This window comes from Carettochelys insculpta, chromosome 15, assembly GCF_033958435.1.
Source record: "Carettochelys insculpta isolate YL-2023 chromosome 15, ASM3395843v1, whole genome shotgun sequence".
In the NCBI taxonomy this organism is placed as follows: Eukaryota; Metazoa; Chordata; order Testudines; family Carettochelyidae; genus Carettochelys; species Carettochelys insculpta.
This window is the reverse complement of record NC_134151.1, coordinates 19885445-19900490: the sequence shown is the minus strand read 5'-3', so window position 1 is coordinate 19900490 and position 15046 is coordinate 19885445. Positions and strand designations below refer to the sequence as shown.

The window sequence follows — 15046 nt, the reverse complement described above, 5'->3', positions numbered from 1 at the left end:
ATTACTGAAGCCTGCATGAGATAGGAAAATATTACTGCACTCATTTTAAGACAGGAAAAGAAATATAGGGTGAATAAGGACATAGTAGAAGTCTATAGTGGAAATGACAATCAAACTCCTGTTCTTAGCTCTGCCTTAGTCACAAGACCATCTTTGCCCCCTGCTCCTGCTAAGCCAAATTCCTGGCTCACCACACAAAAAGACCCTTTCCAGGGGCTTATACAGCTGTCAGCGTGCTCAATTCTTTCCACTAGATTGACAAGGTTTATTTCAGACAGCACAGACTGCCAAAGAATAAATCTCCAGCTACATTTGAGCAACTCAGTAATGCATTTTTCAGTAGTTTCAGCCTGAACTGCTGCTTGAGCTATGGACACTCACTGGCAGGTGTGAGGTTCATTCGCAAATCGCAGGGCCAGCCTTTTTAGGTTCAAGATTGGATTTATCTAACAAGCTGTTTTAACTTAAAGGACTCATTCCCCCGCTGTGGCACTGTTTAAAATCAATTTTTCAAGCAGAAGGAAATTGCAAAAGGAATAAAGAATGTGCCACCTGAAAAGTAAACATTCAGATGGAATAGCCTGTCATATGCACACAACATGTGTCACACAGCGGAGAGGCCAGCTATTGAGGACTCAGTTAGAGGGATCATGCTTAGGGTTAGTAACTGACTGCCAAAAAAAAGGGTGTGTGAGGCCACTTCTGTAAAGTCAGCTGCAGCTGAGGATACATACCACATTGCTGGTGGACCCTAGCACCTGATAGCATAAAATCCTTCTAGGTTATGGTTCTACCCACCTATTTCAATGTGTCTAGGGGAAGGGCTTAAAATTTTGTGGCAAATCTGTGTGTGACATGTCATTGCCTCACCTGTTCATGCAGCCATCTGACATGGAAATTCAATATTGAGATGCTTTTTTAACATGGCTCAAGGCCAGAGATAGTTTTAGAGGTTTAATGGTTCTGCAGCATACTGGAGGACTAAGAAAAGACAGGCTTGTCCTATGCATTGCTGCCAGAAGCATTGTGGGCTTTGTTATTTTTAAACTCCATGGCTGAGTTCAGCTATATGAACTGACAAAGCGGGGGAGTATATCCCAGTGGTTAAAGCAGAAGTCTCTGGACTCAGGCTACTTAGTTCTATTCCTGACTCCATCATAGACTCATTGTGTTGCCTAGAGCAAGTGATATCATCTCAGTGCCTCATTTCCTTATGGTTGGAAAATGATGGACAATAGTACTTATCTAGTAGCACACCTTACTATTTGTATTGACTCAGCATGCTGACACCCCAGTCAAACTGAGGCCCTGTTAAGTTGGGTGCTGTAAAAAAAAACAAAGGCGTGCTGGGGAAATGAATTCATTAAGCTCTGACATTCTCAGATCAAAGCATTACCTCTTACCTGCAAAGTCTGTGTAGGGAACCACTGTGGAATTGCAGAGAGCGGCCAAAATCATTTTTGCTCATCTGTGATTTATCTTGTGCCCCAATCATGCAAAGACCCCTGCTGGGCTGTAGGAATTCAGTCAGACAGTGGACAGTCTCAGCAGCCGACAGGAGGTGGTGGAAGAGGACGGAATACAAGTGTTCCTCTCTCTTCTGATTCTTCTGCTTAAAATTTTCATGTTTGCCCATTGGCACCTATTTACTTATTTTTAACCTTCATTGCCTATTGACTTTAAAATGGTATTGCTCCCCAGATGGATCACTGCAGAGGCCTGTGCAACCCACCACTCTCTCTCAGGTTGTCGGCTCCCTCAGTCGCACACCATCTCTCACAGTGAGGCCCCAGCAGCTTCAGCTATACCAGCATGTCTCCTCTCAGCCACATGGCACCTCTGCCGGAGCTGGCACAGCAGACCCAGGAGCCAGGCCAAGTTCTTCCCACGATGCTTCACTGCTGCTTGTGCCACGGGGAATTGAAAGCAGACCTCCCTCTGTGTGTAGTTCAGTGATCCCAGATGCCAAAGAAACCCCAGCACAAAGTGAGCCAGCTCCAAAGCCACCTTCATCTGCTCCGCCCTCCATCCTGGTGAAACCAGATACCTCCCGGAACAACACGGAAAAGGTAGAGTCAGGCTGAGTCACTGCAACGAGGGGGACACTTGGACTCTCCAACTCTGGGAAATCTGGGAAATCCTTCTGGGAATGACCTAAAATTTCAGCTGAATTTTTGCCAGGGTTCAGCTCCCAGGAGACCCTTAATTTACATTCAGGCGAGGACTCCCAGTGCGATTGACTGGGATTTCTGCCTGGGTAAAGTTCTCAGGATTTTGCTTCTTCTCCCACATCCTCAAGTTTATTGTTGCTAGGAAGGAACCAGTCGGAGGGCATAAATATTACGGTGTCCTCTGTCTGCAAAAGCTCCTGCTCATTTATGGCCAAATCCCCACATTTTCACCTAGACCTTAACCCGAAGCCCCTGAGGGTTTGAGAGAGAAATGAGTAAGGTGCCCTGAATATGGCTATTAGAACTCAATGTCAGGCCAAGGCTTCTGCAGCTCCTGGCTGGCTCCCTCTGCTTGCATGTAATTGTGTTGCTGCCGAACAGATTGGGTGTTTTCCCATTGATACCTGCTGTAAAAAATCCCAAGTGGTTTCATTCAAGGAGTGAAACTACCCTGGTGACAACTTTCCCCATATGTGCCACCAGCAGAATAACTGTGTAAAGGCCAAACAAGTCCCACAAAATGATGCCTGCCCAGGAATATCTGGCTAGGACATTAGCTAGAGAACCATCTTTCCAGAGTCCCAGGTGAAAGAGCCAAAGGATGGAAATCAGGTTCTGAACATGCCCATCTATTCTGAGTGAATGGCCCAGCAGGACAGAGGGCTCTCCACCATACCAGAGCCTCTCTCCTGTGTTCTCCTCCACTTTAACCCATCCTATCGCCAGTCTTGCCTCTGGGGTCTCGTATTGCTGCTATTGTTTGATATCCAGTTATTCTGGTACCCTCTATACTCTTCTGATGCTCCCCATCTTGCACAGTACACACATTGTAAAGCTTCTAGCCACTCCATTGCTGCACACCATGTCAGGTGTGAGGCACTCTAATACACCCTCTGTTATGTACCTAGCCTCCTGCTGGGAAAATGTCTGGGCTCCATCCTAGCAGCACAATGCTACAGCTGACCAAATGAAAGAGCCTCACTGTGTTTTGCCAGTAGTAACTCTAGGCTCTGTTCTCATTTCAGCAAGTGAAAACGGTGAGATTTCAAAACTACAGCCCACCTCCGTCCAAGCGGCACAGCTCGCAGACATCGCCAAAGCACCCAGGGGGCAAAAATGAGCAGGGAGCAGCCCCAGAGGAAGCCCAGCTAGAGCCAAACACCCTGAGCCCTGAAGTGGCAGGTTTCTATTCACAACGAATCAGTTCCAGCCCAATGTACCTGAGGAGGACGCTACACCCAAAGACATCATCACTGGATCTATCAGCCCTGACAGGACAACTGACCTTCCCCACCAAAAAGAACTATAGCAGCTTTTCCGAGAACTGAAAGGTTTTTTTTTCATTTACTTGCTTTCATTTTCCCATGGGGTTTTCTCCTCCGTGATAAAACAAGCTCCCCACACACCTCACACTAAATTAGCACCACCCCCTTTTCTCCTTACGAGAGCCAGTGATCCCATTAGGAATTTAGCACCTCCCAGTTCTGTGGGGAGAAAGGCTTCCTTCAGACACTCATGACATCTGCAGGTGACCAGCCAGTAACTTAGGGATCAGAGATGGGGTCAGCACCTCTCTCTAATTTTACAATAGAGTCTCATTGTCAATGCAGATGACCCACATCCTGCAAGCCACAGTGGCAATCCATTGAATGTCACCAGCCCACACTGCCTCAGTGAGTCAATACAGGCACCACAGACCAACATGGAATGGGTCTGTGGATCCTTCCAGTGTTTTCTGGTGTCCTCCACTATCTTGTATCCTGAGTGGAAGAGGGAAGAAGTATGTGTGTATCAGAAATAGTTAAACTTTTTTGGTTTCCTCTCTGCTATGAAAGCCCACAGAGATCAAAACTCTTTTTCATTACCTTTCCCAGCTCTATAGGATAAAGAACCCATAAATCAAATTCAGGAAGTTCCTGGATGAATTTTCAAGTTCCCCTTTGAAGGGTTTTTGCTTCAGGTTTTTGAGCATAGGAGAAGAGGTAATTTTCTGGGGAGATAACCTGCCCTGGAGTCAGCACTAAGCTGCAGCTGTTTGTGACAGTCATTGAGTCCTTGCGGTCATATGAGACGTATCTTTTTTCTGCTGGTTGGTTGGATTTTTTGTTTGTTTGTGGACCGTACAAGCAGTACCTCCTAGATGCCTGTGATTCAACTGCAGTACTATTTTCCCTTATTTATACATTGGTTTTGGAAACACCCTAAACGGATGTTTTAAAATCTGGATCCATGTTAAATTTGTGAAATATTTTTCCAAACAATATGATGGAGAGTTGCACCTCTCCAAGATGTATACATTTCCTTCTCTCTCTCAATCCCCACCTTCAGCTGATCTTTTACTCTCAGCCACAGAAACGATACACAGAAGCGGAAAGTGTGTCAGCCCTTCCTCTGTGGCTGCTGCTTAGCAAATGAAAACAACAGGGTGGCTTGTTTGTGTGTACTTTTGTTTCTAGTGCCAGTGCAAACACCATCCATTCCCTTTCCAGCTGGAGCATTAGATCTCCAGACAATGGGTTCTGCACCGGCTCAGACACCAAAAGATAAAACACAAACCAATGTTACTACCAAACGTTCTTGGCTAATTGCACAAAACCAGTCAAATTATCTCAATAGGTCACTGAAAGGTTTCTAGATCACTGGGACAGTCTCCATGGAGCCATCTATTGGTCCATGGTATCTCTTTCATTTTCACATACTGAAATGAAAACCGTGTAACATCTATCACATCACACTTATCACTGTGCTACACACCAAGGCTTCTCAAAACATCACAGTGGCAGATCCTGCCACTCCAAGTGCACAAGCCCCAGCTCCTTAAAACTATTTGGAAATCTCCTGCAGCTTCTAGCAGTGTAAATTATATGAGACAAAGTTCCACAAGTGAGTCCAACTAGTCAGACGATATGAAACCTTTTTTGCTCTCCAGAGAGCCAGAACAGGAATGACCCTACTCAATCTTTCTCATCCCAGCCTGCTTAGTCTATCCCTCTGGCCCAGCCCAGTGTACTCATAAGGTCTGGAAGCAGAGACACCTGGTGCCACAAAGGCTGTGTCTACACTAGCACCCCCCTTTCAAAAGGGGGACACTAATGAGACACTTCAGAATATGCTAATGAGGCATTGCAATGAATATGCATCATCCCATTAGCATAATGGCGGCCATGACACTTCGAAAGTGCCACTTTCGATAGCGCAGCTCAGCTACACAGGGTCCTTTTTGAAAGGACACACACACTTCGAAATCCCCTTGTTCCTATAACCAAATATTCATTGCAGTGCCTCATTAGCATATCCTGAAGTGTCTCATTAGCATCCCCCTTTCAAAAGGGGGGTGCTAGTGTAGACATACCCAAAGTGTCTGACAGTCCTGTCTCTTTCATAGCGCAGTAATTAGAATTCATTCATTTACACTAAACCAGATATAACCTGTCAAGGTTTTAAAAAAATAATACAAAAAACAGTATTTGCCTAAAACTAAACACAATGAATGCTAAATACAGATATTGGTCTGCAGAATTCTAATGCAACAGATTACCTTCAGGACAGAGAGATTGCCAGCTGGGATCTCTGGTACACCTAGTCCAGTAAACAGCGTATGACACCACCAGCTTCAGAAAACAGAGCAAGAAACCCAATGCAAGACAATCTGCTCTGCTGCCCCCACCCTACCTTCACAAGGGGCTTGTCTACACTAGCTCCGTACTTCAAAGGGAGCATGGTAAATAAAGTGTTGGGAGATTATTAATGAAGTGCTGCGCCGCATATGCAGCACTTCATGAAGCTAATTCTCCCCCACGGCAACTTCAAAGTGTTAAACTTCGAAGTGCCGGCTCGCATGTAGCCACAGCTCACCGGCCGGTACTTGCAAGTGCCTGGAGTAAAGGGACTTCGAAGTACTGGTGGATTAGCTGCAGCTACATGCAAACCAGCACTTCAAAGTTTAACACTTTGAAGTTGCTGCAGGGGAGAATTAGCTTACTGAAATGCTGCATATGCAGTACAGCATTTCATTAATAATCTCCCGACACCTTACTTTCCATCCTCCCTTCGTAGTAGGGAGGTAGTGTAGACACAGCCAAGGTCTCACCCTAAACCCTATTAGTTGAGACTAAGCAGAGCACTGAAAAACAAGTTTCTCTCTCTTCCTATGCCCTCTACTGCATCAGGTCTATGTCATTGTAAATAACAGAGCTAATGGGACTGCCCAGTGTCTGTTTGAAAAAGCTAGGTTAAGACAGAGGTACTGGAATTAGGGTTGCTGTTGCATCCCCTGGTTTGAAGTGGTATGTGCTATACACAGGGTTTACAGTTCGGTCCATTGGGTTTCACCACTCCTTCTGTAAAAACTGTTCCAGTGACCAGTAAACCCTGGGTTTTGTAGCTCAGCACACTGCACATGTGCTAGCAGCTGGTATCTGCTTTCACAAATGTAAACAGTCAGTGGCCAGAGGACACCAATGGCCTAGATAAAAAGCTCGATTTGCCACTGCCTTGTGCAGTGTGCTGTCATTTAGGGTATGTTTACTCTGGGAGCTAGGAGCATGGTTGCCAGCCTGTGGAGACATACCTGCACTCTATCCAGTCAAGCTACTGTGCAACCAAGCTATAGCCACATCAAGAGGCCACCTCCAGTATGTACCCACTTGAGACTGTAGGCACATACAGTAGCAACGTAGCCTCAATTGGCACAGACATAAAGGACAAGCCAAGATGCAAATGGATGGAAAAATCAAGCTGTTTGGTGTTGCTAAAAACTGTCCCTCCAATCCATGACTAATGGTACATCTACATTTACCAGAAAATCCACATTGTGGCAGTTCATCTTCCAGGGTTCAATTTAGCATTAAATCAAACCGTCAAGGCTCCACCATTGCAAGGAGTAAGGGAAGTTGACCTCCTGCTGTGGGGACAGCAGGAAAAATCAATTTGGGACACATCGGCTCCAGCTACACAATTCACAAAGCTGCAGTTGCGTATCTTCAGTCTGTTTTTCCCCATAGCGTAGGCCTGGCCTAAGCAGCGTTTTAGAGACAATATATGCTTAGCTAAAGATTCATAACCTCTTTTTTTAAAAAAAAATTGCACCCAAAAGCACTAGATTTTGCCAAATGCACTCAGAAACAGGAAAGCTTAATAGGTGTGGCCCAGATCAGATGTTTTAGACGTTTACACCTATAGCTGGGCAGGTCTGCCTGCTCACGTCCTACCTCACACTGATGATTTAAAGCATACTGCCAAAAGGCTAGGTGGCTTTCTAGGACCCATTCTGAAATCAGCTGATGGACTAACAGATTCTAGCAGCTGACTCCTCCCAAGACTCATCTAAAGCAGCTTATGTCAGAGCCCTGACCTGCAGAGGTGACTGGGGAAAATCACCCAGGAGGAGAATTAATTAAGCAGATGGACTCCCTGGCAAATGCTGAAGTGGTGGAAAATAGTAGAAAGTGGAAGCTTGAGTTCAAATCAGAGAGGAAGCTAATGGGGGACTGTAGCACCCTCGGCCCATGGCAGTCCCCCCCTCTGTGCGGCATGGGCCATCACAGCTTGCCCCCTCTGCGTCCGGCCAACCCTGGGTCCTTACCCCCTTTAAGGGATGGTTTGAGGCAAACCCGCAATTAGAGAGCCTGGCCCTCAGTTCTGGGCGGGGCAGCAGGTAAGCAGCTAGCCACCAAAACAGGATGGCTCGGGAGAGGCAAGGGGCTGCCTCTCCAGAGAGGTGGAGTAGGGGGACGCAGGCCCTCCCACTCTGCTGCGTCCCAGCCCAGGACCCTAACGATCGCTCTCACCTTCAGCTTGGTAGTGGGGATCCAGGCTGCAACACACCACCATGGGCTCAGGTAGAGCATCCCCCGGGCGACTTCCTACCTCCACCTCCATCAGTGCGGGGTCTCAGTCGGATTGGTTAGCAAGTCCAGGCAGGTGGGTCTCCTCTGGGTAGGTAGCACTCGGCAGGTCTAGCCAGTCAGACATCTCGATGTCATTGGGGTAGTCCACTGGGAGCAGGACCATGGGCTCCAGACAGTCGGAGGCCTCAATGCCACTAGTGTCACGCAGGACTTCAGGACCATGCTCACCTGGGCCCCCAGGGTAACTGGTCACAGGTGGGCTCTCCAGCCCCAGCAGGGCCTCGGGGGAGGGGGCCCGCTGCAAGCACGAAGGCCCCAGTAGATTAGGGAAGTCGGGGTATTGGCCCAACGGCAGGTTGGTCTGTGGCTGCCTAGGCTGGTCTGGGCAGCTGGTGGGCAGCTCTCACTGGCCTGCCAGTTGGCACCGGGTTCCCCGGTCTTGACGCCCAGGAGCCAGGTCAGAGCCCTCTGCCCTGCTTGGAGGCCAGTCATTTAATGGGCCTTGAGCCCCACCCCTGGCCTTTCTGGCCTCAGGTGCTGCCCTCTGGGGGCAGGGCACAGATGTTCTGGCTCAGGGCCCGCCCACAAGGGTCTCTGAGTGGCCTCCTCCGCCTCTGAGTCGGGGGGAGGCCACAGCACCTCGCTACAAGGACTTTTGCCATTTACACCTCTGGGGAAAAAACAACTATTTTGCCCATTCCTATGAGCACATCAGAACTAAGTCTAGTGTGATTGGCTTATCTTGACCATTTGTAGAGCCAGAAGTGTGGTTGTTCTGAACTATATGTGGCCCATGGCCCTGCCAGCAGTGACCTAAAGCATTTACCTTAAAGTTCTACAGGAACGTAACCACTCGCTTGCCGTTAATTAGCAAAAGCTTCTCCCTTTCAGGATCCCAGGAGCGGGCATGAGAATTCTGAGACATGTACCAGCCTGAGAAGTTAAGATTTTCACAGAACACAAAGGCAACTATTCTTTGCAAAGTGGGGAGTTAAACTCCTGCTTGCTTGCCAGTCCCGCAAGACTTGGAGCAGCAATTTCGGTTCTCCTCCAATGCATGAAATTCACTCAATTCTTCCTCAGGTGCCTATGAGGACATAAAAGAGCAAGAGAGAAAGCTATGTCCTTCAAAGACGGGGAGACTAGGTTTCTAAAAGGGTGAATGCATGTGCTGCAACAAGGTGGAATATTGTAAAGGGAGCACTTAGACATGAAATAGTGGCATTAGTTTCACAGGGGTAGCCACATTAGTTTGTATCTGCCAAAACAGCCAAGAGTCCTGTGGCCCCTTTGAAACTAGAAGTGGGCCTTACCCATTAAAGTTCATGACCTAATACATTTGTTAATTTCTAAGGTGCTACACAACTTCTTCTTATTTTGGGGGGCATAAGCTTTCATGGGCAAAAAGCCCACTTCTTCAGATGCATCTGATAAAGAGGGTTTTTGCCCACAAAAGATTATGCCCAAATAATTTCATTAGTCTTTAAGATGCCACAAGACTCCTCCTTGTTTTAGTGGGATTAATGTGTGTGGCGCACACACACATATTAAAGCTTTGCATTAGATGGACCGAATGATTCTATATGGAAAGTTACTGGTGGCCAAAACCTTTCCAGACAGTTCAGCTAAAAAACCCCAGTCAGACCCGAGGGTGTCAATTCCAGTTTTGCCTTGAGCATGATCCCTGACACCCCACATTCATCAGCAGCCTGATGTGATGGATTGGGAAGCCTCCAGCAGCTCCAGTAAAGATCCTGTCTGATTACTGGAAGTTATCCCATGGCTGGGAAGGCTGTGGTGTTGGAACTTCAGAACCTCAGAAGAGATAAGGAAAGCTCATTAGTCATTTTGGAAACTGAGCCGTAATCTGCACGCAAGGGAAGATTTAAGGAAGAAGATTAGAAAGGAAGCAATATGCTAATTCGCTGGTGTCTTCAGACACAAACATATGCTGAGGTAAAGTCACCTTGTAAGGTTAATCTGTAACTGGGGAAGATTTTCCCACAAGAGACTCCATTCAGGCAGAAAGGTTATGGAAATGATTAAGTATTAGTAGCAGAAAATGGTTCATTTTGGGGATACAAAGCTAGGTGCCCAGCTAGAAATCTGTGCAATTGAAGTGAAGCTAAGTAGCCCTCTCCTCCCTTGCCTGACTCCTGCCATCCATGCCAAGGCTTGAAAATGGGTAAATGAATATTTTCATGGACTGTTTTTCAGAGACGTGGAGCACCTGGAGGTTTCACAGCTATCAGTGAGAGCTGCAGGTGCTCTGCACTTCTGAAAATCAAATCAATGTAGTAAAAGTCCTTCCTCCAAACCATACATAACACTAGCCAGATTCAGCTTGTATTAGCTTCTGTTCAGGAGCTTCCCTTTTATGGGGGGGTAAGGAGTAAACCTCTCCCCATAGGTGGGTGAGATTCAGTGAGATTTCCTATCACCTGTGGACACACGAGTTTACAAAGTCATTATCCATTGTCCAAGACTATTCATTATACGATACTGAATAAGGAATGATGCATACACCTAAACAAATGCCATATGTGTAACGTGATCAAAACATTTGAGACCTTGGACCTTGTTCCCATTGCATTGTGAAAACATTAATGATCAAAAAGGAGAGAGTTTTTTGCTTACATACGCACACAGGCTTGGAGTCCTGAGCAGTGACAGGGAAATTGGCACTTTGGTAAAATAACATGTAGTTATTTTGGGCCAGTAGATATCACAATCAGTGATTTGTGCATGGTGTTTCAGTGCTTTGATGCCATGGTGACAGGTATCCTAAATATAACCAAGATATATATAGAGATACTGATGTGAGGAGATCAAAGTGGGGGTGGATGTATTTTAAAGCGACAGTTCTAAAGACCTGCTCTGTTGTCTTTGTCCAACCCCTTCCAGCTCCAAAATACTCCCACCTTCCTGTTTAATATCCACCCCATATCTAATGTTATTGTGGAAGTGTTACAAAATATATTATATATCTTTAGCCACCCAGGCCTTCTTAGTTGGGTCTTTGCTGTATAGCGTGGCCTCTTCTTTCTACTCCAGAAAAACAAGCTAAAAGAAGGCCCCATGAAGGTCAGAGCCATAGCTTGCTGCTGAATCTTGAGAAGTATTTTGCTGCACTGCCTCAGGAGCAGGCCAGGAGCCAAACTGTCTCAGGACTTGTCTGCACAGGGAAATTGATTGGCAACACAGCCACTGCAGAATAGACTCCTCTGTTGTAGCTGTGCTGGACAGCTGTGCATGTTGACAGTTCATTCTGAAATACAAAACAAATTACTTTTATTCCAGAACAGTATTTCCACCCTGAGAGTTATTCCAGCAATGCTATTCTTTGGATTTGTTGGGTACAGATGTGGGTGGGTTTTTATAGTTGTTGAGGTATTACATGGAGTTGGGCAAGTCCTCCTTCTCCCTCCATCAAAGATCCACATCGTACCAGTTCTCCAGATCTAGTGTTGCTAGACCTGGCATTGTGGCCTACCACCTCTGCCTGTTAGTGTCTTCTTTCCCACCCCAGAGGAAGCACAGGAGGTCTCTGTAGCACTCAGTTCTTACAATAGCAAGATCAAAACTTGCTGCCTTGCTAACTCCATTGCCTTCCATTTTAATCACAGATTTTCAGCCAAAGTACAAGATGCAAAGGAAAAAAAAATGTTAGCATCATCAGAATATCTTTCCAGATGCACTGCAGCTTAATGGGCTTGGATAATGAAAATATATTGCTCTCTATCTACCAACCTGAATGTACATGAGCAGACTGGTCGCACAGAGCCTCCCACCATCAACTCAGTGCCTTGATTGTCAGACATGCATTGTAAGGAGCCTTGGAATAATGCATAAAGTAGTACACTGGGGACAGAGGGAGCATTAACAAACCTCTCGAGTTCGTGAATGGGGCTTTTCCTCCACTCACAGTATCAGCTCATTTTATATGATTAGTTAATAAATTGGAGTTCAGATCAGAACATTCATCAGCTCTGCTTTAATTGCCTGCCTAGTTGCTCAAGGACCTAGAAGTCCTTCAATAAGTAACCTAACCCCTTGAGCTTGAACTGCAGTCATGTTTCCTGAAGAGAAAAGGCAAAAAAAGGAAGGAGAGAGAGAGAGAGAAAGCAAGAACCAGAACATTTTAGCCAATAGTTTCCACAAGTTTCTCTTGAAGACTACAACCATGCCCTTAGGCTGAAGTGATTACACTCAGTCTGCGCAAAGAGGCAACCATTCAGCCTTGTAATACTGATGGGAGAATTTACCAGTCAAATCTGCTCTCTCACTTATCACCACAAGGAAGATAATGACCAAAAAAGGAGTACCTTACCCCTCAAAAAGAGGGCATGCACAAAGGAGGGCAAGCAAGGGCACAGACCCCCTCCTCCACTGATCACTTGGGGGTAGGAGGGACAGAGAACTCCTCTAGCTCCAGGGCAACGGTGGGAGCAGACAGCTCCTCCAGCTCTGGGGATGTGGCAGAAGAACAAAACATGCCTTTCTAAAAGCAGTGAAATTTAAATTCCCTCACATGCTCCTGATTGAAAACATGATATACCCTGAATAGGATTTTGCAGGACTACTTTACAGGCAATCCCTTCCTTTACTCTGTTGCTGTCACTGCCTTCTAGCATGTGCTTGACAACTGTAGTTGAGACAAGAGGAGGGAGCTGCAGAGGGATGGTAGCTGCCCCATGATAGGGGAGCCTAATGGAGAATTTTATCACTTGAGCTGGGATTATAGCTGGGTCACACTCAAGGAGGGTGATCAGTTGTGTGGAGAGTAGATTCAGAATCATATGTTTATTGAGCGCTGAGAAGAGCTAATGAGGTATGTATATGCAAATCATGGGTGACATAAGTTGGGATTCTTTTATTTGCCATCTTGGTTTTGAGCCTTCAAGATTTACATTTTCAAGATTTTTTGCCACAAAAAGTAGAGCAGGATACTTCTAATAAATGAAAGCTTAGTCTCCATCACTTGACTCCAGAAGCTGGGGCTTTGTGAAAAACACCAAACATAATTTGTGTGATAAGCTAGTTAAAGTTGAGAAAAATGTGTACAAATGCAAAATGCTGATCTCCTTCCCTCTCATGCTTGGCTTCTTCTTTCAGATACAACCCAGCTGGGTTGATACTGGAGAGACAGGTAGAGTCTGGGAAAGCAGTGTACAGAAGAAACAGTGTCAGATGCGAAGGAAAATTAGGTGGTGACTAGTGACAAATATTCATAGTTGGTAGGGCTGTATTGTAAATATATGAGGACATTAAACATTTGTTGAATATCCATCTCCAAGCATGCTCAGAACAAAAAAACAAGAGGAATCTTTTGCATCAGAACAAGCAACAAAGTTCACAAACATTCCTTGTCCTTTAGGGTGTTTATGCAGCGCAACAATATTAGCTAACAGGGGCATACTAGTCCATTTACACATCATGACCTAATGACAAGAAATATTCTGCACCCAATATTTTGCCCTGAATTGGCAAGGTCATTTTCTAAAACTAACATTAGGAAGAGCAATTAGCTTTAATGCATTTAGACAGCAAATCCATTCTGTGTTTTGAGTCATGAGTTATTTAAATAGGTCACTTGTTTCCCTGTGTTTCATGTTCTGCCCTGAGCTTGTTACATTTTTCATAAACTGTGGGGGGAAAGAAAGATCTGACCTAAATCTACAAAATCCAGGTTAAAGGCTTAAAATTTGGAGGATAGACAGCCCTTAGCTTACCATACCCTATAATAAACAACTGCTAATAGAAAGAGGTATAATGCAAAATAAGACTGGTATCAGCCTATGTTTTTCATTCTTTCCTCTGAATTTTCCTGGCTTTGAGTAGTTTTTTCAGCATGGGGCTCAGCAGTTTAAGCTCTTTTTTATTTGTTAGCTTTATATCAAGTATTTTTTAGCTGTAGAACCCAACAGAAGCATCAAATGTATGTAGTTGAAGGATATGAAGAAGAAAGAATGAGTATAATGAGTGAGGCCAAATCAACACCACTTGCCTATTGTACAAAATCTCTTGATGTTACTACAGGCAAATGTGTCACTGTTGTGCTAGAAATACTGGGCCAGCTTCTTGGATTCACTGTGGACCCTTTATTCTTCCAGGCTGGCACAAAGAGACTGCAAACTACTGAAACAACCTTTCCTGCCCTGGAAGTACCCCTCAATATAAAGGAGGATTTTCTGGTAGCGCAGGATATACCATCTCTCCCCATAGCTCGGTGGAGGCACAGAGGATGATGTATCCACGGCACATTGCCCTCCAGCAATTCTCAGTGATGAAACCATCCATGGGAGTTACCACATGAAAAGCCATTTTAAATTACAGAAGCCATTGAGGTACTCAGGGCCCAGAATTTTAAGAACATGATTGTGGATTTATACTCCCATATCTCTCCCCAACCTATGCCTAATTCAGGAAAGCAGTAATGCTGGATTTGCTCCAGAAATTACACACATAAGTAAGTGATTTCATCTGTATATTTATAATGTGTATCATTTACTAAATTGAGTCATTACAGTTTGTGTGCATAAATATTTAAATCATATAAAACCCATGGAAAGTTGTTTTTTTCTCCTTCATACACAATGGCTTTTAGAGATACTTGTTTTGTATCAATACCTCAGCTGTTTTAAAAAAAGTAACATTTTAGAACTCCCAAAGTGGTCCATGTTTTGGCCTGATCCTGTCCAGCTAAGCAAGTGAGCTTAGCCACAAACTTCAGTGAGGACCTACACAAGTCATTTACTCTGAATTTCATTTTGTAAATGACACTTTATTTTTGGTTGGTTTTTAAATTTCAGTGATGGCAGAAACCACTGTTTGGTGTGGCTCCTGACAAGCATAAAAAGGGTCAACTTTAGTAAAAAAAAACAAACAAAAAAAAAAAACAAACATGGAAAACATAAGTATCATGGGGTGGCTGTGTTAGTCTGTATTCACAAAAACAACAAGAAATCTTGCAGCACCTTATAGACTAACAGATTTTTTTGGGAGCATAAGATTTCATAAGCAAAG

At 45.0% G+C, this 15046-nt stretch overlaps 1 protein-coding gene across 1 annotated transcript in view; it reads left to right on the top strand.

Moving 5' to 3' along the window:
• Nucleotides 1–14183, top strand: part of SH3RF2 (SH3 domain containing ring finger 2) — a 92578-nt gene extending 78395 nt beyond the window's left edge. Inside the window, exons 8-10 of the mRNA XM_075009730.1 lie at nucleotides 1702–2069; nucleotides 3197–3502; nucleotides 14134–14183. Coding sequence (XP_074865831.1) covers nucleotides 1702–2069; nucleotides 3197–3499 — 671 coding nt within the window. The 3' untranslated portion in view covers nucleotides 3500–3502; nucleotides 14134–14183. The remainder of the gene's footprint in view (nucleotides 1–1701; nucleotides 2070–3196; nucleotides 3503–14133) is intronic.
• The last annotated feature ends 863 nt before the right edge of the window (nucleotides 14184–15046 follow it).